Here is a 24,362-nt window from a genome sequence, read left to right on the forward strand (position 1 = left end):
GAAAATGTGATCAGAAACACTTAAGAACTGAAATAGAAAAATTAAAAAGTAGAAACACAATTATTAAGTGGTGATCGGAATAACAGAAATTGCATTAAGAACAACAGATAGGTATTTTCAAAATAAACAGATAGTATTTAATTTGTTATTACATTTGTACGTGAATAGGATGCCTACCACTGGCTATAACCAGTTTATTCTCATCATGGAAATGTGAAAGCCACTTAGCCTGGATGGAGAGGGAATCCTTGTGTGACAAAGACAAATTCCTCATTATTATTATAGAATAAATACAATACTATTAGCAAGCGGAACTCACAACAAAGTGGTAGGTGAGAGGCTGGGTGAGGTTCCCGAACATGTACTTAGGAAACTCCAGGAGAGCGTTGCCGTTGACGAGAAGCTCATGAAGGTGCAGGTTGTTGATGAGTACAGGCAGCTCCACCAAGGTGTTCCAGTGAAGGTGAAGGATCTGGAGTGCTCTCAGAGGCTCCACACTCAGAGGGGGAAGTTGGCTCAGCTGATTCAGGTGCAAGTCCAGCACTTCCAAGTTAATCTTAAGTAAATACAAATCATGGGTTGGTGCCAATAATTGTTTGCAGGAGTCAGGAGCTTTAATGTTAATTTTTTTATTTTAGTTAATTCATTTTGGTGGGGGCAGCCTGTATTATATATATATGTGTGTATGTATATATATATATATATATATATATATATATATATATATATGTATGTATGTATGTATGTATGTATGTATGTATGTATGTATGTATATATATATATATATATATATATATATATATATATATATATATATATATATATATATTATTATTAAATATGACCGAAAAAGTAAGATTAATAATTCTAACACGAATTTTCTCAATCTTTCGTACACTTCTTTTCAATGTTGGAGGTAATTATAAAATCAATTCTCCAAAATTCATTTTTATTTCTAGTCTGACGCGACACTTGAGCGCGTTTCGTAAAACTTATTACATGTATCGTGATCCAGCCTGTACTCCTCTTGACATACCAGAAAATATTCTGAGGAAACTACTCCAAGCTTGTACTAAAGAGGCACCCTTCTTGAGCCCGGAAGGGCACATGTATAAGCAAGTAGATGGGGTCGCCATGGGTTCTCCCCTAGGTGTCCTGTTTGCAAACTTCTACATGGGTACCATCGAGCAAAAAGTCTTAGTCGACATGAACTTGAAACCGGCCATATACTACAGGTATGTTGACGTCATTTTTACACAGGTACCTGATGTCAGACATCTGCAGGAGCTGAAGGAGGCATTTGAGCAGAGTTCCGTGCTGCGTTTCACTTAGGAGATGGAAAAGGATGGGAAGCTGCCCTTTCTAGATGTAACAGTCATGGAGAAGAGCGGAGGTTTCCACACTGCAGTCTACACTAAGGAAACGAACATAGGAATGTGCCTAAATGCCAACAGCGACTGCCCAGACAGGTACAAGAGGAGTGTTGTTAACGCATATGTCGACCGTGCTCTCAGCCACAGCTCAGAATGGAAGCAAGTCAACGAAGAACTCTGTAGGGTAAGGCAGGTCCTAGTCAACAACGGCTTCTCCAATGGTTTCGTCGAAGACATCATAAGAAGGAAAGTGAAACGCCATGCAACCTTTGAAGAGACAACTAACACAATACCTGTACCCCCTATTAGACTATTTTACAGGAACTTCTTTTCCACAGCTCATAAAACGGAGGAAAGGGTCCTGAAAGATATTGTTAATAGAAACGTTATCCCTACAGACAAAAATCAGAGGATACAGCTGACGATTTACTATAAAACCAGAAAAACGGCCAGCCTACTCATGGGAAACTCTCCAGACACAAAGCAGAACGCTTTAAAAGAGACCAACGTCGTCTATGCCTTCAAATGCCCACTTGGGGACTGTAAGCTCCAAAAAACCCATTATATAGGCAAGACAACAACATCTCTTTCTAGGCGTTTACGATGCATAAGCAACAGGGCTCCATTAAGGAACATATAATCTCTTCCCACAACCAAACCATCGCCAGAGAAATCCTAGTAAACAACACAGAAATCATCGATAGATACAGCGATAGCAGACGGTTTGACGTTTGCGAGGCACTGCACATTAAGAAGTCAACACCAGCAATCAACAGCCAATTAATGCACAACTATATTCTACCCACTTCAAGACTCCGCTCCAATATAGAAGCATCAAGAAATATGGACCAATAGGCTTTCTACAATCACTTCCATTTCAATACCCATTGTTTCGTGTTCTGTCTTGTGTTGATGAAATTAATACCCTATTAAATACCACCTCACCCCATCCACCTCACTCAAATGTAGATATAAACAAATCAGAGATATGTAAGTTCTATTCAGTTGTGTATGTGTAAAGTCTTTGAAAATGTAATAAGTTTTACGAAACGCGCTCAAATGTCGCGTCAGACTAGAAATAAAAATGAATTTTGGAGAATTGATTTTTGAATTACCTCCAACAGTGAAAAGAAGTGTACGAAAGATTGAGAAAATTCGTGTTAGAATTATTAATCTTACTTTTTCGGTCATATTTAATAATATATGTCTACAGGAAAGACTGCTACCAAAATATACTAATATATATATATATATATATATATATATATATATATATATATATATATATATATATATATATATGTATATATATATATATATATATATATATATATATATATATATATATATATATATATATATATATATATAATATATATATATGTATATATGCGAGCAAGCCTGAATGGTCCCTAGGACAATATGCAACTGAAAACTCACACCCCAGAAGTGACTCGAACCCATACTCCCAGAAGCAACTGGTATGTACAAGACGCCTTAATCAGGCGTCTTGTACATACCAGTTGCTTCTGGGAGTATGGGTTCGAGTCACTTCTGGGGTGTGAGTTTTCATATGTATATATAAATATATATATATATATATATATGTCGTACCTAATAGCCAGAACGCACTTCTCAGCCTACTATTCAAGGCGCGATTTGCCTAATAAGCCTAGTTTTCATGAATTAATGTTTTTTCGTCTACCTAACCAACCTAACCTAACCTAACCTAGCTTTTTTTGGCTACCTAACCTAACCTTACCTATAAATATAGGTTAGGTTAGGTTAGGTAGGGTTGGTTAGGTTCGGTCATATATCTACGTTAATTTTAACTCCAATAAAAAAAAATTGACCTCATACATAGAGAAAAGGGTTGCTTTATCATTTCATAAGAAAAAAATTATAGTAAATATATTAATTCAGGAAAACTTGGCTTATTAGGCAAATCGGGCCTTGAATAGTAGGCTGAGAAGTGAGTTCTGGCTACTAGGTACGACATATATATATATATATATATATATATATATATATATATATATATATATATATATATATATATATAGGGGTACCACCACTGGTTTAATTAAAGGGACCCACATCCTCGAAGAAGAAAATAAATAGTGTTCAGAAGAAGACCTTGTGGATTCTCACTGAATACTTTAATCTTTTCCTCTCCTACCACCCCTATTATTATTTATTTTTTTTTTTATTTGATTTTATTGCAATGTTACAGTTTACAGAAAACACACACTTATATAACAATATAACAATATACCAATCAGTGTTCGAAGACCTCGTCCAGTTCCTCGGGGGTCGGGTGCGTACCCAAGATACAGCACACATTTCCCCTCTGAACAGCGACACTGAGGCGCTGGAACATAAAACTGGCCGCTCTTGGGTCTCTAGTCTTCCCAATGAGTTCCTCGCCCAGTTCCTTCAGGAACTTAAGTGCACATTTACCCCAGGCGCCCAGAGTCTCAGAGCCTATTGGCACGAACCTGTAACAACGTTCTAGGTCCCTGTACTTGTTAGTTTTCTGGGTCTCCCTGAAGGTGGCCGCCCCGCCTCCCTCAGCTGCGCTGTAAGGTAGATAGGTATCAGCCAATGTGGATGCACACGTGTAGTCCCACACGACCTGTTTACCTTCCCTCCACGGCTGCAGGGTGACTCCATCTGCGCGTTTTTGGCTGTTGTCAGGCCTGCACAACTGAGGTTCCCTTTGTGCTGGGCACCCAGCAGAAGCCAAACTTCTCTTGATGATGTCATTGACTGCTTCATGTCTGGCAATCTTTCCCTGTGTCTTACGACAGATGAGACCATGGCTGCCGTATTGGTCTGCCCGTGCATGGCCGCAAATACACCGGTGCTCGGTGGAGATAGGGGCGGCAAGGCGCAGAGCAACACCAATACTTAGGGCCCGATGGTCCAGGCGGGTGCCCAAGGCGGAATTAGGGACTGCCAACAGGAAGCCCCCGGCATGGGGAGCTTGCACAGCTAGAAGACGCGCTTTGTCCTTCCTGGAAGCTGCCTCCAGCAATGATGTGGCGATGTTCTCCACTATGGGGCTATCCCATTTGGACTGTTTGCAGTCATTTGGAAAAGTCGGTCGAGGATGAGAGTTGACAAGAGTGTCCCACTGACCGGCTCCTTCCGCGAATTTTGGATCATGAATCCCAATGAAGTCTCTTAGGTGTTCCGGTAGTATTTCCTTAACTAATTCACCTGTTGCACTGGTCGAGGATAAGAATGCCGGCAATGCTAACTGGGTCGCCTTGCGAATACCTATCCCCCCGAGTCTAACTGGGAGCGTTGCTTGGTCCCATTGGTCATCTTGCAGGGAGAGGTTTAACACTTTCACGGTTATTGACCTTAGGAGTGTGTCATATTCTGTTAATTTTGGGCTGTCGAAGGAGGGAGCACACCTTAGGAAATAGGTCAGTCTGGGCAAAGCCAGGCACCTTGTGAGAAGGTACAGAGCATCGTGGGTGTCCAAAGCCCCTATTCTTCCCTCCATCCTCCTCAGGTCGTTCAGCTTTTCTTCGAGGACTACCTCAATGGCGCTATATATATATATATATATATATATATATATATATATATATATATATATATATATATATATATATATATATATATATATATATACCAAGAGACGGCTTCCTGAACCTTGCAGGAATCAACCTCACTGAGGACCAAGTCACTCTCCTAAATCTGGGTATAAACTGTCACGTTATGTCCAGACCAAGTGAGATGGCCCGGAAAGTGGATTTGGAGATCCTGTTGGACGACATATTCGACCTCGAGACACAAAAGAAGGTCACCACCAAAGACACCTTACAAGCAGAACTTATTGCAGAAGGAGGAAAGAATCGAGGCAATTACAGAAGCACCATACTGTCGCCCGAGCTCAAAGCAGCAGCTAAGAGCCTTCGTGAGAACAAGGAGATAGTCGTCAGAAGAGGTGACAAGTCGCCAATATACGTCATTCTTAAAAAAGACGAATATCTGGCGAAAATGAACCTCATACTCTCTGACCAAACTAAATTACAAAGGGTAACGAAGGACACTACAGCCGAATTGAAGGCAAAGGTCAACAAATTGATCGAAACTGTGAACGCCAAGAAATCCGGACTCCACCTGCCAAAGATTATTGGGGAATATAAGCCTGGATACGCGTATGGAAATGTCAAGACACATAAGCCTGGAAACCCACTTCGGCCAATCATTAGTCAGATACCCACACACACGTACAGACTGGCGAAGCGACTCAACGGCATGCTGACTCCTTATGTCCCTTGCACTTTCAGCCTGAAGTCTCCAAAGGAATTTGTTGACTTACCGGGGGGCAACACGGGCTACACGGGCCAGAGCAAGTAGATGGGGGTCGCCATAAGTTCTCCCCTAGGTGTCTTGTTTGCGAACTTCTACATGGGTACCATCGAACAAAAGGTCTTAGTCGACATGAACTTGAAACCGGCCACATACTGCAGGTATGTTGACGACATTTTTACACAGGTACCTGATGTCAGACATCTGCAGGAGCTGAAGGAGGCATTTGAGCAGAATTCTGTGTTGCGTTTCACTTACGAGATGGAGAAGGATGGGTAGCTGCCCTTTCTAGATGTAACAGTCATGGAAAAGAGCGGAGGTTTCCACACTGCAGTCTACACTAAGGAAACAAACATAGGAATGTGCCTCAATGCCAACAGTGACTGCCCAGACAGGTACAAGAGGAGTGTCGTTAACGCTTTTGTCGACCGTGCTCTCAGCCACAGCTCAGGATGGAAGCAAGTCGACGAAAAACTCTGTAGGGTAAGGCAGGTCCTAGTCAACAACGGCTTCTCCAATGGTTTCGTTGAAGACATCATAAGAAGGAAGGTGAAACGCCATGCAACCTCTGAAGAGACAACTATTACAACACCTGTACCCCCCTATTAGACTATTTTACAGGAACTTCTTTTCCACAGTTCATAAAACGGGGGAAAGGGATCTGAAAGATATTGTTAATAGGAACGTTATCCCTACAGACAAAAATCAGAAGATACAATTGACGATCTACTATAAAACCAAGAAAACGGCCAACCTACTCATGAGAAACTCTCCAGACACAAAGCAGAACGCTTTAAAAGAGACCAATGTCGTCTATGCCTTCAAATGCCCACTTGGGGACTGTAAGCCTCATAGAATTCAGTATATAGGCAAGACAACAACATCTCTTTCCAGGCGATTAACGATGCATAAGCAACAGGGCTCCATTAAGGAACATATAATCTCTTCCCACAACCAGACCATCACCAAAGAAGTCTTAACAAAAAAAAACGGAAATCATCGATAGATACAGCGATAGCAGGTGGCTAGATATCTGTGAGGCACTACACATTAAGAAGTTGACACCAGCAATCAACAGCCAATTAATGCACAACTATATTCTACCCACTTCAAGACTCCGCACCAGTATAGAAGCATCAAGAAATATGGTCCAATAGGCCCTTTGCAGTTACTTCCATTCTTCCCCTTAACTTACAAAATATTATACCCATTGTTTCGTGTTCTGTCTTGTGTTGAAAGTTGGTTTTCACCTCATCCAAAACTGTTGTAACATATCACCTCACCCAAATGCAAGTATAAAATATCGAAGCTGTTTAAACTCTGTTCAGTTATAGTTGTGTGTGTGTAAACTAAAGTTTTTGAAAATGTAATAAGTTTTACGAAACGCGCTCAAGTGTCGCGTCAGACTAGAAATAAAAATGAATTTTGGAGAATTGATTTTTCAGTTACCATCAACAGTGAAAAAAAATATAAGAAACATTGAGAAAATTCGTGTTAGAATTATTAATCTTACTTTTTCGTTCATATTTAATAATATATGTCTACAGGAAAGACTGCTACCAAAATATACTAATATATATATGTATATATATATATATATATATATATATATATATATATATATATATATATATATATATATATATATATATATATATTAGTATTATTTTGGTAGCAGTCTTTCCTGTAGACATATATTATTAAATATGACCGAAAAAGTAAGATTAATAATTCTAACACGAATTTTCTCAATCTTTCGTACATTTCTTTTCACTGTTGGAGGTAATTCAAAAATCAATTCTCCAAAATTCATTTTTATTTCTAGTCTGACGCGACACGAGCGCGTTTCGTAAAACTTATTAAATTTTCAAAGACTTTAGTTTACAATTACACAACTGAATAGAACTTACGCATCTCCGATTTTGTTTATATCTACTTTTGAGTTAGGTGGATGGGGTGAGGTGGCATTAATAGGGTATTAATTTCATCAACACACGACAGAACAAGAGGAGGCATTAATAGGGTATTAATTTCATCCACACAAGACAGAACACGAAACAATGGGTTTTGAAATGGAAGTGATTGTAGAAAGCCTATTGGTCCATATTTCTTGATGCTTCTATATTGGAGCGGAGTCTTGAGGTGGGTAGAGTATAGTTGTGCATTAATTGGCTGTTGATTGCTGGTGTTGACTTCTTAATGTGTAGTGCCTCGCAAACGTCAAGCCGCCTGCTATCACTGTATCTATCGATGATTTCTGTGTTGTTTACTAGGATTTCTCTGGCGATGGTTTGGTTGTGGGAAGAGATTAATAGACCCTATTAATGCCACCTCACCCCATCCACCTAACTCAAAAGTAGATATAAACAAAATCGGAGATGCGTAAGTTCTATTCAGTTCTGTATTTGTAAACTAAAATCTTTGAAAATGTAATAAGTTTTACGAAACGCACTCGTGTCGCGTCAGACTAGAAATAAAAATGAATTTTGGAGAATTGATTTTTGAATTACCTCCAACAGTGAAAAGAAATGTACGAAAAATTTAGAAAATTCGTGTTAGAATTATTAATCTTACTTTTTCGGTCATATTTAATAATATATATATATATATATATATATATATATATATATATATATATATATATATATATATATATATATATATATATATATATATATATATATGTCGTACCTAGTAGCCAGAACGCACTTTTTGGCCTACTATGCAAGGCCCGATTTGCCTAATAAGCCAAGTTTTCATGAATTAATTGTTTTTCGACTACCTAACCTAACCTAACCTAACTTTTTCGGCTACCTAACCTAACCTATAAAGATAGGTTAGGTTAGGTTAGGTAGGGTTGGTTAGGTTCGGTCATATATCTACGTTAATTTTAACTCCAATAAAAAAAATTGACCTCATACATAATGAAATTGGTAGCTTTATCATTTCATAAGAAAAAAATTAGAGAAAATATATTAATTCAGGAAAACTTGGCTTATTAGGCAAATCGGACCTTACATAGTAGGCCAAAAAGTGCGTTCTGGCTACTAGGTACGACATATATATATATATATGTCGTACCTAGTAGCCAGAACGTACTTCTCGGCCTACTATGCAAGGCCCAATTTGCCTAATAAGCCAAGTTTTCATGAATTAATTGTGTTTCGACTACCTAACCTACCTAACCTAACCTAACCTAACTTTTTCGGCTATGTAACCTAACCTAACCTATAAAGATAGGTTAGGTTAGGTTAGGTAGGGTTGGTTAGGTTCGGTCATATATCTACGTAAATTTTAACTCCAACAAAAAAAAAATTGACCTCATACATAATGAAATGGGTAGCTTTATCATTTCATAAGAAAAAAATTAGGGAAAATATATTAATTCAGGAAAACTTGGCTTATTAGGCAAATCGGGCCTTGCATAGTAGGCTGAGAAGTGCATTCTGGCTACTAGGTACGACATATATATATATATATATATATATATATATATATATATATATATATATATATATGCGAACAAGCCTGAATGGTCCCCAGGACATATGCAACTGAAAACTCACACCCCAGAAGTGACTCGAACCCATACTCCCAGAAGCAACGCAACTGGTATGTACAAGACGCCTTAATCCACTTGACCATCACGACCGGACATAATGAGGTGATAGCCGAGGCTATATGAACCACCCCACCGCCGGCACTCGGATAGTTATCTTGGGCATAGCATTTTACCAAATCACCTCATTCTTTGGGGCACACGTGAGGAACACAAATGCGAACAAGCCTGAATGGTCCCCAGGACATATGCAACTGAAAACTCACACCCCAGAAGTGACTCGAACCCATACTCCCAGAAGCAACGCAACTGGTATGTACAAGACGCCTTAATCCACTTGACCATCACGACCGGACATAATGAGGTGATAGCCGAGGCTATATGAACCACCCCACCGCCGGCACTCGGATAGTTATCTTGGGCATAGCATTTTACCAAATCACCTCATTCTTTGGGGCACACGTGAGGAACACAAATGCGAACAAGCCTGAATGGTCCCCAGGACATATGCAACTGAAAACTCACACCCCAGAAGTGACTCGAACCCATACTCCCAGAAGCAACGCAACTGGTATGTACAAGACGCCTTAATCCACTTGACCATCACGACCGGACATAATGAGGTGATAGCCGAGGCTATATGAACCACCCCACCGCCGGCACTCGGATAGTTATCTTGGGCATAGCATTTTACCAAATCACCTCATTCTTTGGGGCACACGTGAGGAACACAAATGCGAACAAGCCTGAATGGTCCCCAGGACATATGCAACTGAAAACTCACACCCCAGAAGTGACTCGAACCCATACTCCCAGAAGCAACGCAACTGGTATGTACAAGACGCCTTAATCCACTTGACCATCACGACCGGACATAATGAGGTGATAGCCGAGGCTATATGAACCACCCCACCGCCGGCACTCGGATAGTTATCTTGGGCATAGCATTTTACCAAATCACCTCATTCTTTGGGGCACACGTGAGGAACACAAATGCGAACAAGCCTGAATGGTCCCCAGGACATATGCAACTGAAAACTCACACCCCAGAAGTGACTCGAACCCATACTCCCAGAAGCAACGCAACTGGTATGTACAAGACGCCTTAATCCACTTGACAATGAGGTGATTTGGTAAAATGCTATGCCCAAGATAACTATCCGAGTGCCGGCGGTGGGGTGGTTCATATAGCCTCGGCTATCACTTCATTATGTCCGGTCGTGATGGTCAAGTGGATTAAGGCGTCTTGTACATACCAGTTGCGTTGCTTCTGGGAGTATGGGTTCGAGTCACTTCTGGGGTGTGAGTTTTCAGTTGCATATGTCCTGGGGACCATTCAGGCTTGTTCGCATTTGTGTTCCTCACGTGTGCCCCAAAGAATGAGGTGATTTGGTAAAATGCTATGCCCAAGATAACTATCCGAGTGCCGGCGGTGGGGTGGTTCATATAGCCTCGGCTATCACCTCATTATGTCCGGTCGTGATGGTCAAGTGGATTAAGGCGTCTTGTACATACCAGTTGCGTTGCTTCTGGGAGTATGGGTTCGAGTCACTTCTGGGGTGTGAGTTTTCAGTTGCATATGTCCTGGGGACCATTCAGGCTTGTTCGCATTTGTGTTCCTCACGTGTGCCCCAAAGAATGAGGTGATTTGGTAAAATGCTATGCCCAAGATAACTATCCGAGTGCCGGCGGTGGGGTGGTTCATATAGCCTCGGCTATCACCTCATTATGTCCGGTCGTGATGGTCAAGTGGATTAAGGCGTCTTGTACATACCAGTTGCGTTGCTTCTGGGAGTATGGGTTCGAGTCACTTCTGGGGTGTGAGTTTTCAGTTGCATATGTCCTGGGGACCATTCAGGCTTGTTCGCATTTGTGTTCCTCACGTGTGCCCCAAAGAATGAGGTGATTTGGTAAAATGCTATGCCCAAGATAACTATCCGAGTGCCGGCGGTGGGGTGGTTCATATAGCCTCGGCTATCACCTCATTATGTCCGGTCGTGATGGTCAAGTGGATTAAGGCGTCTTGTACATACCAGTTGCGTTGCTTCTGGGAGTATGGGTTCGAGTCACTTCTGGGGTGTGAGTTTTCAGTTGCATATGTCCTGGGGACCATTCAGGCTTGTTCGCATTTGTGTTCCTCACGTGTGCCCCAAAGAATGAGGTGATTTGGTAAAATGCTATGCCCAAGATAACTATCCGAGTGCCGGCGGTGGGGTGGTTCATATAGCCTCGGCTATCACCTCATTATGTCCGGTCGTGATGGTCAAGTGGATTAAGGCGTCTTGTACATACCAGTTGCGTTGCTTCTGGGAGTATGGGTTCGAGTCACTTCTGGGGTGTGAGTTTTCAGTTGCATATGTCCTGGGGACCATTCAGGCTTGTTCGCATTTGTGTTCCTCACGTGTGCCCCAAAGAATGAGGTGATTTGGTAAAATGCTATGCCCAAGATAACTATCCGAGTGCCGGCGGTGGGGTGGTTCATATAGCCTCGGCTATCACCTCATTATGTCCGGTCGTGATGGTCAAGTGGATTAAGGCGTCTTGTACATACCAGTTGCGTTGCTTCTGGGAGTATGGGTTCGAGTCACTTCTGGGGTGTGAGTTTTCAGTTGCATATGTCCTGGGGACCATTCAGGCTTGTTCGCATTTGTGTTCCTCACGTGTGCCCCAAAGAATGAGGTGATTTGGTAAAATGCTATGCCCAAGATAACTATCCGAGTGCCGGCGGTGGGGTGGTTCATATAGCCTCGGCTATCACCTCATTATGTCCGGTCGTGATGGTCAAGTGGATTAAGGCGTCTTGTACATACCAGTTGCGTTGCTTCTGGGAGTATGGGTTCGAGTCACTTCTGGGGTGTGAGTTTTCAGTTGCATATGTCCTGGGGACCATTCAGGCTTGTTCGCATTTGTGTTCCTCACGTGTGCCCCAAAGAATGAGGTGATTTGGTAAAATGCTATGCCCAAGATAACTATCCGAGTGCCGGCGGTGGGGTGGTTCATATAGCCTCGGCTATCACCTCATTATGTCCGGTCGTGATGGTCAAGTGGATTAAGGCGTCTTGTACATACCAGTTGCGTTGCTTCTGGGAGTATGGGTTCGAGTCACTTCTGGGGTGTGAGTTTTCAGTTGCATATGTCCTGGGGACCATTCAGGCTTGTTCGCATTTGTGTTCCTCACGTGTGCCCCAAAGAATGAGGTGATTTGGTAAAATGCTATGCCCAAGATAACTATCCGAGTGCCGGCGGTGGGGTGGTTCATATAGCCTCGGCTATCACCTCATTATGTCCGGTCGTGATGGTCAAGTGGATTAAGGCGTCTTGTACATACCAGTTGCGTTGCTTCTGGGAGTATGGGTTCGAGTCACTTCTGGGGTGTGAGTTTTCAGTTATATATATATATATATATATATATATATATATATATATATATATATATATATATATATATATATATATATATATATATCAAAGATCACCACCTCCCAAGAGCACTAGAGCAAGTGAGCAAGTATTAACAGGGACTTGATGAAATTAACGTCTAAATGACCCCTCACTTGCTCTAGTGCTCTTGGGAGGTGGTGATCTTTGGTGTATTTAAATACTCCGAAATTACCATATATATATATATATATATATATGTCGTACCTAGTAGCCAGAACGCACTTCTCTGCCTACTATGCAAGGCCCGATTTGCCTAATAAGCCAAGTTTTACTGAATTAATATATTTTCTCAATTTTTTTTCTTATGAAATGATAAAGCTACCCATTTCATTATGTATGAGGTCAACGTTTTTTTATTTGAGTTAAAATTAACGTAGATATATGACCGAACCTAACCAACCCTACCTAACCTAACCTAACCTATCTCTATAGGTTAGGTTAGGTTAGGTAGCCGGAAAAGTTAGGTTAGGTTAGGTTAGGTAGGTTAGGTAGTCGAAAAACAATTAATTCATGAAAACTTGGCTTATTAGGCAAATCGGGCCTTGCATAGTAGGCTGAGAAGTGCGTTCTGGCTACTAGGTACGACATATATATATATATATATATATATATATATATATATATATATATATATATATATATATATATATATATATATATATATATATAATGTGTGTGTGTGTTGTTGAATATAACCGAAAGGGTAAGATTAATGATTCTAACACGATTCTTCTCAATATTTCTTTTGTTTTTCTTTACTGTCGAGTGTAATTGAAAAATTGATTCTTCAAAGTTCATTTTCACACTTTATTTATAGTCTGATGCCTAGAAGCGTTTCGCAAGACACTTCTTACATTTTCGAAGACAATTTTACATACTCTGTTCATGCTTATATTCGTTTTTGGGTGAGTTGATGGGACAAATGTTTTTGGGTGAGGTGTTAGGACACACATTAATGGGTATAGACAATATAACATACTCTTAATTTTTTGGGGTAAGGCGATATAACACAAATCAATGGGTACTTTGCGTGTTTCATCTTCTTGCTTTGTGTTGATTCAGGGTCTTGAAGTTGATAGAATGTAATTACGTGTTAATTCGCTGTTGATTGCTGGTGTTGACATTTTGATGTGTAGGGCCTCACTGGTGTCGAGTCTCCTGTTGTCGTTGCACCTGTCGATAAATTCTGTGTTGCTTATTAAGATTTCTCTAGTGATGGTCTGGTTGTTTGAGGAGATAATATGCTTCTTGATTGAGCCCTGTTGTTTGTACATTTTTAATCGCCGAGAAAGAGACGTTGTGGTCTTGCCTATTTACTGAGATCTTTGGGGCTGACAGTCCCTAAGTGGGCATGTGACATGCCCACGCTCTTCAACAAGCACCTCACTGTCGCTCGTCTCTTCTTTTAGCCAGTCCCGGAATATGCCAATCTTTTGCACTGCTACTCCAATAGCAGACCACACACTCTGCTTCTGATCGGCGGCGGCTTACTTAGTCGTCTGGTGGGACTAAGTCGGGAGAACTTAGGCTCCCTTAGGTAAACTGCCTGCCTCAGTACCACTGTTGCACAACGTCACCTATGTGGACACAGACATGTCATCAGTTATATGGATGGTACTGGTAAAACCAGGAAGTAACACAAGTGCACTGGGGACATTGACATTGTGCTCTGTAGCACAACAGATGGCGCTGATCGTGAGTCGCCACCTCACCAGAAGTCATCCACAATGCCCTCACTTGCTAGCCATGGTAGGAATCTTGAGTCATTTGCTACGATCACACCACCACCCATAGTTGGCGTTGTCTATATCATCTGAAAATTCCATACCCCGGGAGTGACACCCCAAGATTACCATGAAAGTGCCGTCAGGGCGGTGGTTCAAATAGCCCCGGCTATGACCTCTATTTGTAGGGTCACTGATGGCCGAGCGGTTAAGGCCTCCTGTACACTAGTTGCATAGTGCTCCTGGCAGTATGGGTTCGAGGCACTTCTGGAGTTATCTTGAGGTTATCTTGAGATGATTTCGTTTTTTTTTTAGTGTCCCCGCGGCCCAGTCCTCGACCAGGCCTCCACCCCCAGGAAGCAGCCCATGACAGCTGACTAACACCCAGGTACCTATTTTACTGCTAGGTAACAGAGGTATAGGGTGAAAGAAACTATGCCTATTGTTTCTCGCCGGCGCCTGGGATCGAACCCAGGACTACAAGATCACAAGTCCAGCGTGCTGTCCGCTCGGCCGACCGGATCCCGGGTAGTGGAAATTTCAGTTGCATATATGCCTGGGGAGCATTCAGGCTTGTTCGCATATATATATATATATATATATATATATATATATATATATATATATATATATATATATATATATATATATATATATATATATATATATAAAGATATATATAACTGAAAACTTACATCCCAGAAGTGACTTGAACCCATACTGCCAGGAGCACTCTGCTGGCGTACAGGATCCCTTAACCATTCGACCGACACGACCGGACAAAAGAAGATGGTAGCCGAGGCTATTTCCATCCCCCCACCGGCACTCGGTTGGTAATCTTGGGCATGGTATTTTATCAAATAACCTCATTCTTTGAGGCACACGTGAGGAGCACAAATGCGACAGATGTTGGTCCAGAGCAGCAGGATGAACATAGAGTTGCTGATAAAACCCCACTCACACATATGAAACTAAAAATCGAGTTAGCACAACTGGAAGCTGCTGCCGATGAACACAACGGGAGATGAGACAACAAGAGGCTGAATTAGCCCGTGAACGAGAACAACGCCAGCTACAACAACAAGAAGCTGAACTACAACGTGCGCGTGAGCCAGAACCTCCGTGGAGTATATGCAGACCAAAACCAGGTATTTCTTAAAATGGTTAGAATCAGCTCAGGTGACGACATTTCAAGAACTTATCAATTTAATACTGATGGAAGAGTTTACCCGCAGAGTACCAAACCCCATACGCCTATATCTTGCAGATAAGGGAGAGACGAACCTCAGTAAATGTGCACAGTTAGCTGATACTTACAGTTTAATTCATAAATCTTTTGACTCAGGTTACAGTAAATCCTCTTGGTCCAGTCAAGCTTCACCTAAAGTAAGTCGTAAAGACACTAACTATGCACTTTACTGTCGTTACTTTAAAACATATGGACACCTCATTGAACAGTGTCCAAATCCTAAGTGTAAAACCACTAGTACAGTTTCAACTAAGCCAAAGCATCCACCCACTGAGCCTACCAAGCCTGTACTACATGTAAATGTTCCTGTTAGTGATCTTGCTTTATTTGACAGACATGTGTATCCAGGACCTGTGTCAGCCAATGGTGAAGATTTCGAGGGTAAGAGCCCAATACGCATCTTGAGGGACTCAGCTTCGCTGCAGTCTATTCTACTAAAAACTGCTGCACCTCAAGTCACAAGCTGCTGCACACTGGAGAAACTGTCCTGATCACTGACCTCACTGCAACTGCACCATACCCGCTCGCCACAGTCTACCTGGAGTGTCCATTCATTCGTGGAAAGGTCCAAGTTGCCATTCGGGAAAAAACTTTCCCCATACCAGAAATTCAACTTCTCCTGGGCAACGACTTATCCAACCATCAAGATTCCACCAATTTGATCATCTGCGACAAATCCCGGGTATGTGACTCAGCCACGGAAGAATTCCCGCTATGACTTTTGCAGCAGAGGAAGAGGTAACCGTGACAGAAGAATCAGCAGACATCTCCTAGTCTATTCGAGTAACTACCCGTGTTCAAGCCGCTAAACCACAACAAGTAGCAGCAGCTGTCCCTCAAGACGTGCGAGGCCTCCCTCCTAATCTCAACCAGTTGGAGTTCCGTAAGTTACAACAAGCAGATTTGTTACTAACCCCTTTTTTCTATCAAGCACAGATTAAGACCGATGCCATTCGAGAATTTTATATAGACACTAATCAATTATTGTATCGTAGATACAGACCCAGTAAGCTTAAGGCGGAGGAAGATTGGGCTGACGTGAATCAACTAGTGGTTCCAACATCATTAAGAAAAGGTATCATATCTTTAGTTCATGGCCCAATATCTCATTATGGGACCCATAAAACTTATAATTCCCTTTTACAAGACTATTTGTGGCCAGGCATGAAACGAGATGTCAAGATCTATGTTACCAATTGTCATACCTGCCAAATGGCAGGGAAAACCAAATGTAGGTATTCCCAAAGCACCACTTATCCCTATTTCTGTGCCTTCTGAACCTTTTTCCAGGTTAGTAATCGACTGCGTTGGGCCCTTACCAAAAACCCACGCAGGCAACATGTACATCATCACTATAATGTGTCCTACAACCAGGTTCCCAATAGCAGTTCCCGTTAAGAATATTAAGGCTGCTACAGTTGTCAAGCATCTGTTGAAGATCTTCACTCAGTATGGTTTCCCGAAGGAGATACAAAGTGACTGTGGAACACTGTGGAACTAATTTCACCAGTGAGTTGGTTAAGAAAACCCTTCAGGAAATTAACATCACCCAAGTCTTTTCCAGTCCATATCATCCTGCTTCACAGGGATCTCTGGAACGTAGCCATCAAACCATTAAGTCTTTGTTAAAGAAATATTGTATTGATACCGAGAAGGATTGGGATAAGCAATTAGGTCTCCTTATGTGTATTTCAGAAGTCTTCCTAATGAGTCCCTTGGAGTATCTCCCTATGAGATGCTCTACGGTCGTAAATGTCGTAGTCCTCTTAAAGCTTTTAAAGATTCCTTGACGTCAACCACCTTCAGTGATTCCCTTAATGTGCCTCAGTTTCTTAAAAACTTGAGACATAAACTTGAACAATTACATAAGTTTGCTAGTGCTAATTTACTGACCTCCCAACATAAGATGAAAGCACACTTTAACAAGAACACTAAGGTAAGAAAGTTTAATGTAGGAGACTTCGTTCTAGCCTATTTTCCTATCCCAACCTCTCCATTTAAAAGTAAATTTTCAAGACCTTATCGCATCAAAGAATGTAAGAACAACAGCAACTACATTCTAGAGACTCCGGACCGGCGTCGCAAGGCACAACTCTGCCACGTCAACCTGCTCAAGAGTTATCAATGTAATCCACCACCAGTGTCAGTATCTGTATCCGCTTTTACCGAGAGATATCCCAACAGCGATGCATACCATGCTACCTCTCCATACGATGGTACAAATACCATCGAGACCATAAAGTCTAACAGTGAGATTTTAAAAGATCTTCCCAAATACCTAGAAAGCACTAATAATAGTGCTCCTTTAATTAAATTACTATCTGCGCATAAAAAACTGTTTCAAGACACTCTACAGGAATGTAATTTAGTGCAACATGATATCCAACTACTTCCTGATACGATGCCCATCCGTCAACCTTACTACTGCATCAGTCTACAGAAGAGAGAAGCCATGTTCGCAGAAGTAAAGTACCTCCTCAGCAATGGATTAGCTACACCTTGTGAGTCTCCTTGGGCTTCACCATGCATACTGGTTCCCAAACCATATGGCAAGCGAGCTGTCAACCTCGTCATTCAAGATCTTGACAACACATATGCCTACCTGGACGACATCGTTGTAGCAACCAACTCGTGGGAAGAACATCTTGACCGACTACAACGACAATTTTACAAGCTTCTCCAGGCTGGTCTCACCATTAATTTGGGCAAGTCCACGTTTACTAAAGGTAAAGTACAATACCTTGGTCATGTTATAGGCAGTGGAAGCTTAGCACCTTTAGATATACATCTTCAAGCTATCCAAAAATATCCACAGCCCACTTCTCGTTGTAACGGTTCTATTGTTACGTAAGTATGGTGACAATAAACACAGACACTAAGATACTAAATATATATTTGGTCGAATATACAGAAGTACACAGGTGATACTTTGGTGTGAGTTGAGCGCACTGAGCGTCGGTAGAGTATCTCGCAAGTGTCTGCTCTAGACCACACTTGAAAGTAGACTCTGGTTAATGTTTGCTATTCTGCTGCTTATATGCTCGGGCAACACCTCACCGTGTTGCCCGGGCAACGCCTCACCTCATTCATCTCCAAAGGTTGACAGGAATATTAGCAATGCATTTGGAGCGAGTATATTATTGGGATAATCTACTCGCTACAGAACTCCCCCTCCCAGGGGATGAAAGGAAAAATACTTGATCAAGGAACTTAGCTGGTCGGTGAATTGTACGCCCTGCTCGCGTTACATAACCATCAAAGTTAACTTCCTCCTCTTTGCTGATGACATCTAACTGGGGTCGCACTGGATCGTCTGTCGTCGTAGGATCAGGTTGTGGTGCGGCTGGTAACTGGGGTTGTAGGGTGGGAGGTCGTACAGGATCGTCCGTTGTCGTAGGTGGCGGTGCTGCTGGTAACTGTGGTCGAAAACGATTCTTCGCGGCAGGGGATCGTATTCCAGGGACCTGCCCGAAACGCTACGCGTACTAGTGGCTGTACAAGAATGTAACAACTCTTGTATATATCTCAAAAAAAAAAAAAAAAAAAAAAAGTGAACTGCGTAGTCGGCGGATGTGTCTCTGGAGGAATGTCTGGGGCAGCGTCACAGTGTGCTGGTTTAAGGCGATCGATGGAGATGTTTACCCGCTGTCCTCGGCGTTCAATGGTGAAGAACTTCGGTGTTCGAGAAACCACTTTAAATGGTCCTTCGTAAGGTGACTGTAGAGGGCGTCGAACAGCGTCGACTCTTACAAACACGTGTTCAGTTGTGTGGAGCTCATGAGGCACATATGTAGCACGAGATGTCGGTTGGCGTGGTGGTGTAGGCCGAATGTTTGTCATGGCCGCCCGTAATTTCTGGACAAAAGTGGGGTCTGGGGGTGTGATAAGTGGCGTTGGGGTTAAGAATTCGCCCGGAAGCCGCAGGCTAGATCCGTATACTAAGTCTGCTGCCGAGAATCCACTGCCCTCCTTCGTGGCCGAACGGATGCCAAGCAAGACTAATGGAAGGTTGTCGATCCAATCATCAGGGCGTGCTTGAGCTCTTAGGGCAGCTTTTAGTTGTCTATGAAAGCGTTCTACCATTCCGTTCGACTCAGGGTGGTATGCTGTTGTTCGGTTATGTGTGGTGCCGAGGAATTCCATAAGTTCCTTCCATAGATATGATTCGAACTGTCGTCCTTGGTCGGTGATGATGACAGAGGGGCTGCCAAAACGGGCGACCCATCCAGAGAGGAAAGCCTGGACCACTGACTCAGCTGAGATGTTGATTAATGGGATTGCTTCCGGCCATCTGGAGAATCGATCGATGCAGGTGAGTAGATAAGAATATCCTCTTGCCGACGGTAACGGTCCAACGATGTCTACATGCACCACCTCGAAACGGTCAGAAGGTAACGGAAACTGTTGAAGAGGGCTCTTTGTGTGACGATGTGTTTTCGCTCGCTGGCACTGGAGACATGAGCGAGTCCATCGTCGAACATCGGCATTGATTCCTGGCCATACAACACGTTCCGTTAGTAGTTTCTGGGAAGCACGTACTCCTGGGTGTGCTAGGGAGTGAAATACTGAGAACGTTTTCCAGCGAAACTGGGCAGGAATGTAGGGCCTAAGTGCTCCCGTCCGTGAGGTGTCACAGATTATACTTCCGCCACCTTCCATGGGAATCTCGATGAACCGGAGAGCTGTGTCAGATGTTCGTAATCGCTGCAGATCAGGGTCTTCCCGTTGGGCCTTACTGATTACACAATAGTCCACCTGAGCTGGGTTTGTCACGACGTGGTTTATGGTGGGTCGAGACAGTGCATCGGCTATGACATTATTAGTTCATTTGACATGACGGATATCCGAGGTAAATTGGGAAATAAATCCCAGGTGGTTGGCTACTCGAGGAGAGTGAGCATCACCCTTTGCCGCCAGCGCATAAGTGAGAGGTTTGTGGTCTGTGAGGATGTGGAAGTTCCGCCCCTCGAGAAAGTGCCGGAAATGTTGTATGGCTGAGTAGATGGCGAGCAGTTCCCTATCAAAAGTGCTGTACTTCTCTTCAGTGGGTGACAGGCGCGCTGAAAAGAATGCAATTGGGCGCCATTCTCCTTCAACGAGCTGTTGTAGTACAGCACCAATTGCTGTGTTTGAAGCGTCGGTAGATAGATTGGTGGGAGCGTCAGACACTGGATGTGCGAGTCAGGTGAATTCCGCCAGCTTGTGTTTTATGTCGGTGAATGCTGTCTCTGCCTGGGGAGTCCACTCCAACGGAAGACGGGACGTGAGTTTCCGACCACGTAAGAGGTCGTACAAGTGTCGCAAGATGTCCGAACAATGTGGGATGAATCGATGATAAAAATTCACTACACCAAGAAATTCTTGCAACTTCTTTGGAGTAGATGGGCGCGGGAATTCCTTGATTGCCTAGATTTTCTTCTCTAGTGGTTGGACCCCTGCTGCTGACACACGGTGTCCCAAGAAATCCAGCTCTGGAACATGGAAAATACACTTCTCGGAGTTGAGCTGCAAGCCGAAGTTGCGCAGACGGGTGAGAAGGAGTCGGAGGTGTAGCAGATGTTCTGTTGGTGATGTACTGGCCACCAGCAGATCGTCAGTGTAGGCGTAGCAAAAAGGAAGGTCCTTAACTACTTGGTCGATGAAGCGTTGGAATGTCTGGGCTGCATTCCGTAGACCAAAAGGCATCCGGACGAATTCAAACAGTCCAAAAGGTGTTGTGATCGCTGTTTTCGGAATGTCTGCCGGTTCCACAGGGATCTGGTGAAATGCCCGCACAAGGTCAATTTTCGAAAAAACGGTTGCGTTGCTCAATCCCTGTGAGAAATCCTGGATGTGTGGTATTGGGTAGCGATCCGGCAGAGTGCGAACGTTGAGAGCCCTGTAGTCTCCGCAAGGGCGCCATTCCCCTGGGGCTGTTTTCGGGACCATATGGAGAGGTGAAGCCTATGGACTGTTCGAAGGGCGGATTATTCCCGCCTCCTGTAGCTTATTGAATTCAGCACGTGCTACAGCCAGTCGTTCCAGTGCCAGGCGGCGTGGTCTGGCGAAGGTAGGTGCTCCCGTTGTAGTAATGTGATGCGTAATCGTATGTTGCACCTCTGGTCGAGGGCTGGCGGGTTGGGTCACATCTTTGAATTCATCCAGGAGTGCTTGAAGTTCCGTAGATGCGACTGGGGTGACGATGTTAACTTGTGTAGAGGTACTAGGAGAGGCTCGAAGTATTGCACCTGCGGGATCCACCATAAGTCGATGGTGTTGCAGGAAATCCCATCCAAGAATGGGTTGTTCCACATCGCTATGAGGAAAGTCCACGTAAAGCGACCCAGAGAGGCGAACTCGAGAACCAGGGCGCGGGTCCCATATGTACGGACGGACGTACCATTGGCGGCTCGTAAGTCCAAACCAGGAGTACGGGTTGGTTTGACCAGTGGGGGAGGCAACACACTAGCTGCTGCACCTGTGTCAACGAGGAAACGGCGTTTGGTTATGACGTCAGATATGTAGAGCAGTGTAGTGTTTGAAATGGCGGGGTCACTGGCCGTTATCAGTCCCCGCCGAAGTAGTTTCCCGACCAGGAACAAGGAGCCCTACAGTTGCGGGCTTGGTGTCCGAACTTCTGGTGGTAAGAACAAAGCTCTCCACGATGTTCTCGCTGTCGCCTAGAGACTGATACTGGATTCGCATGGTACGTTTTCCCTGGGTGGAAGAAACGCCGGTTCTGGAGGACGTCGAGTTGTTGGGTGTCTATAGTCTGCTGTGTATCACTGAGGTGGGACAGCGTAGCGTTATCAGACGTCGTATGAAGCCGGTCTGCCAGTGTAGCCAGCTGGGCTAATGGGGTGTCGTCAGCCATACTGAATAGGGCCGGTTGAATGTGTTTTGGACAGAGTTGTATCCACAGTGATCTCACAATCTCGCTGGGGGCTGGGCCAGTTGCAGTATGCATCACATACTGAATATGCCGCAGAAGCTGAGCTGGTGTTTTGTCTGCTAATCTTTTGTCAGTGAGGAGTTGGTCCCTTTTTGAATGCGGCGTTTCATTGCTGCCTGTAGAAGAGCGGCCTTCAATGCAGTGTACGTCCTGGTGTCCGGTGATAGCGCGGTGATGACAGCGGAGGCAGTGTGCATAGCCTCCGAGGGAAGTGTTGGCAGGGTACAGGCATATCGGGCTTTCTCAGTCGAAATTTCATGAAGGTCGAAAATAGCCTCCATCTGCATGAACCAAAATTCTGGCTCATCTGCGTTGTATGCTGGAAACCGGGTAGATAAATCCATGGCGAAGCTCTAGTTTGTGACTAGGTGTTCTTTTTCACTCACTGGGTCACCAATGTAACGGTTCTATTGTTACGTAAAGTATGGTGACAATAAACACAGACACTAAGATACTATATATATATTTGGTCGAATATACAGAAGTACACAGGTGATACTTTGGTGTGAGTTGAGCGCACTGAGCGTCGGTAGAGTATCTCGCAAGTGTCTGCTCTAGACCACACTTGAAAGTTAATGTTTGCTATTCTGCTGCTTATATGCTCGGGCAACACCTCACCGTGTTGCCCGGGCAACGCCTCACCTCATTCATCTCCAAAGGTTGACAGGAATATTAACAATGCATTTGGAGCGAGTATATTATTGGGATAATCTACTCGCTACATCGTAAACAACTTATGAGATTCTTGGGATTAGCGTCTTACTACCGTAAGTTCTGCAAGAACTTCAGCATAGTTGCCACACCTTTAATCATTCTTACCAGCCCTAAAAGTAAATAAATTTGGACCAACTCACAATCCATTGCCTTCGAACAATTGAAAACTTTGCTGTGTACTAACCCTATTCTCGCCTTTCCAGATGTGAAACAACCCTTCATCCTTAATGTTGATGCCAGCAGCACCGGCATTGGGGGTGTTCTGATGCAGCAAAGAGAGGGGAAAGTCCTACCAGTCAACTACTACAGCTACAAGCTGAAGCCTCACCAACAAAACTACAGCACTATGGAGAAGAAGCTACTCGCCATCATCCTATGCTTGCAACGATATGAACCTAACCTTCAAGGACACCAACCCATCATCATCTATTCTGATCATAATCCTCTTTGTTTTCTACAGCAAGCACATTTCTCCAACCAGCGTTTACTTCGTTGGGCCTTGTACCTACAAAACTACAATGTCCAGATCTTCTACATCAAAGGATCAGACAACATAGTTGCGGACGCACTATCACGTGTTCATGAAGTGGAACCTTCTGCTTCCACACTCCTTCCATCATCGACATCTCAGGCATTAGGAAAAGGCTTCGGGGAGGAGCTGTCACGTGATTCCCCTACATAGCAGTGGAACTGCCTTTTCCCTTCACCTTCAATGTCTCTGTACTGGAAGTATACAACTACACCAGCCCAGATGAGTCATCAGTCCTGCCACCTCTCCATACCACCCAGGGCCTGGCACGGCCTGGTAAGACTCAGAGGTTAGCTGGGTGCCTCTGTTAACCGGTAGTTTGCCCCCCTCAAACAAGCAGTTAGCCACCTTCAACTGGCAGTGGTGCAGCTCAACACAAAGGCACCACCAGCCACAACGAGCAGTTTGCTAGTTGACCAGAGGTCCACCTCGCGTTGACACTGGATGAATCATCACCGCCGGACTATATATAGGGCGCTGCCTCCCAGGAGAGCCAGTCTCTCCCTTAGTGCT

The 24,362-nt window shown here is 43.5% G+C and overlaps 1 protein-coding gene across 2 annotated transcripts in view; it reads right to left on the reverse strand.

Annotated features, from left to right (window-relative positions):
- The window catches only part of LOC123749165 (leucine-rich repeat-containing G-protein coupled receptor 4), a 93,959-nt gene that overhangs the window by 15,902 nt on the left and 53,695 nt on the right, over positions 1-24,362 (reverse strand). For both annotated transcript variants that reach the window (XM_069323633.1, XM_069323637.1), the window contains one exon: positions 320-556. In XM_069323633.1, the coding sequence (XP_069179734.1) occupies positions 320-556 (237 nt within the window). The remainder of the gene's footprint in view (positions 1-319; positions 557-24,362) is intronic.

The sequence above is a fragment of the Procambarus clarkii genome, chromosome 2 (genome assembly GCF_040958095.1).
Source record: "Procambarus clarkii isolate CNS0578487 chromosome 2, FALCON_Pclarkii_2.0, whole genome shotgun sequence".
In the NCBI taxonomy this organism is placed as follows: Eukaryota; Metazoa; Arthropoda; class Malacostraca; order Decapoda; family Cambaridae; genus Procambarus; species Procambarus clarkii.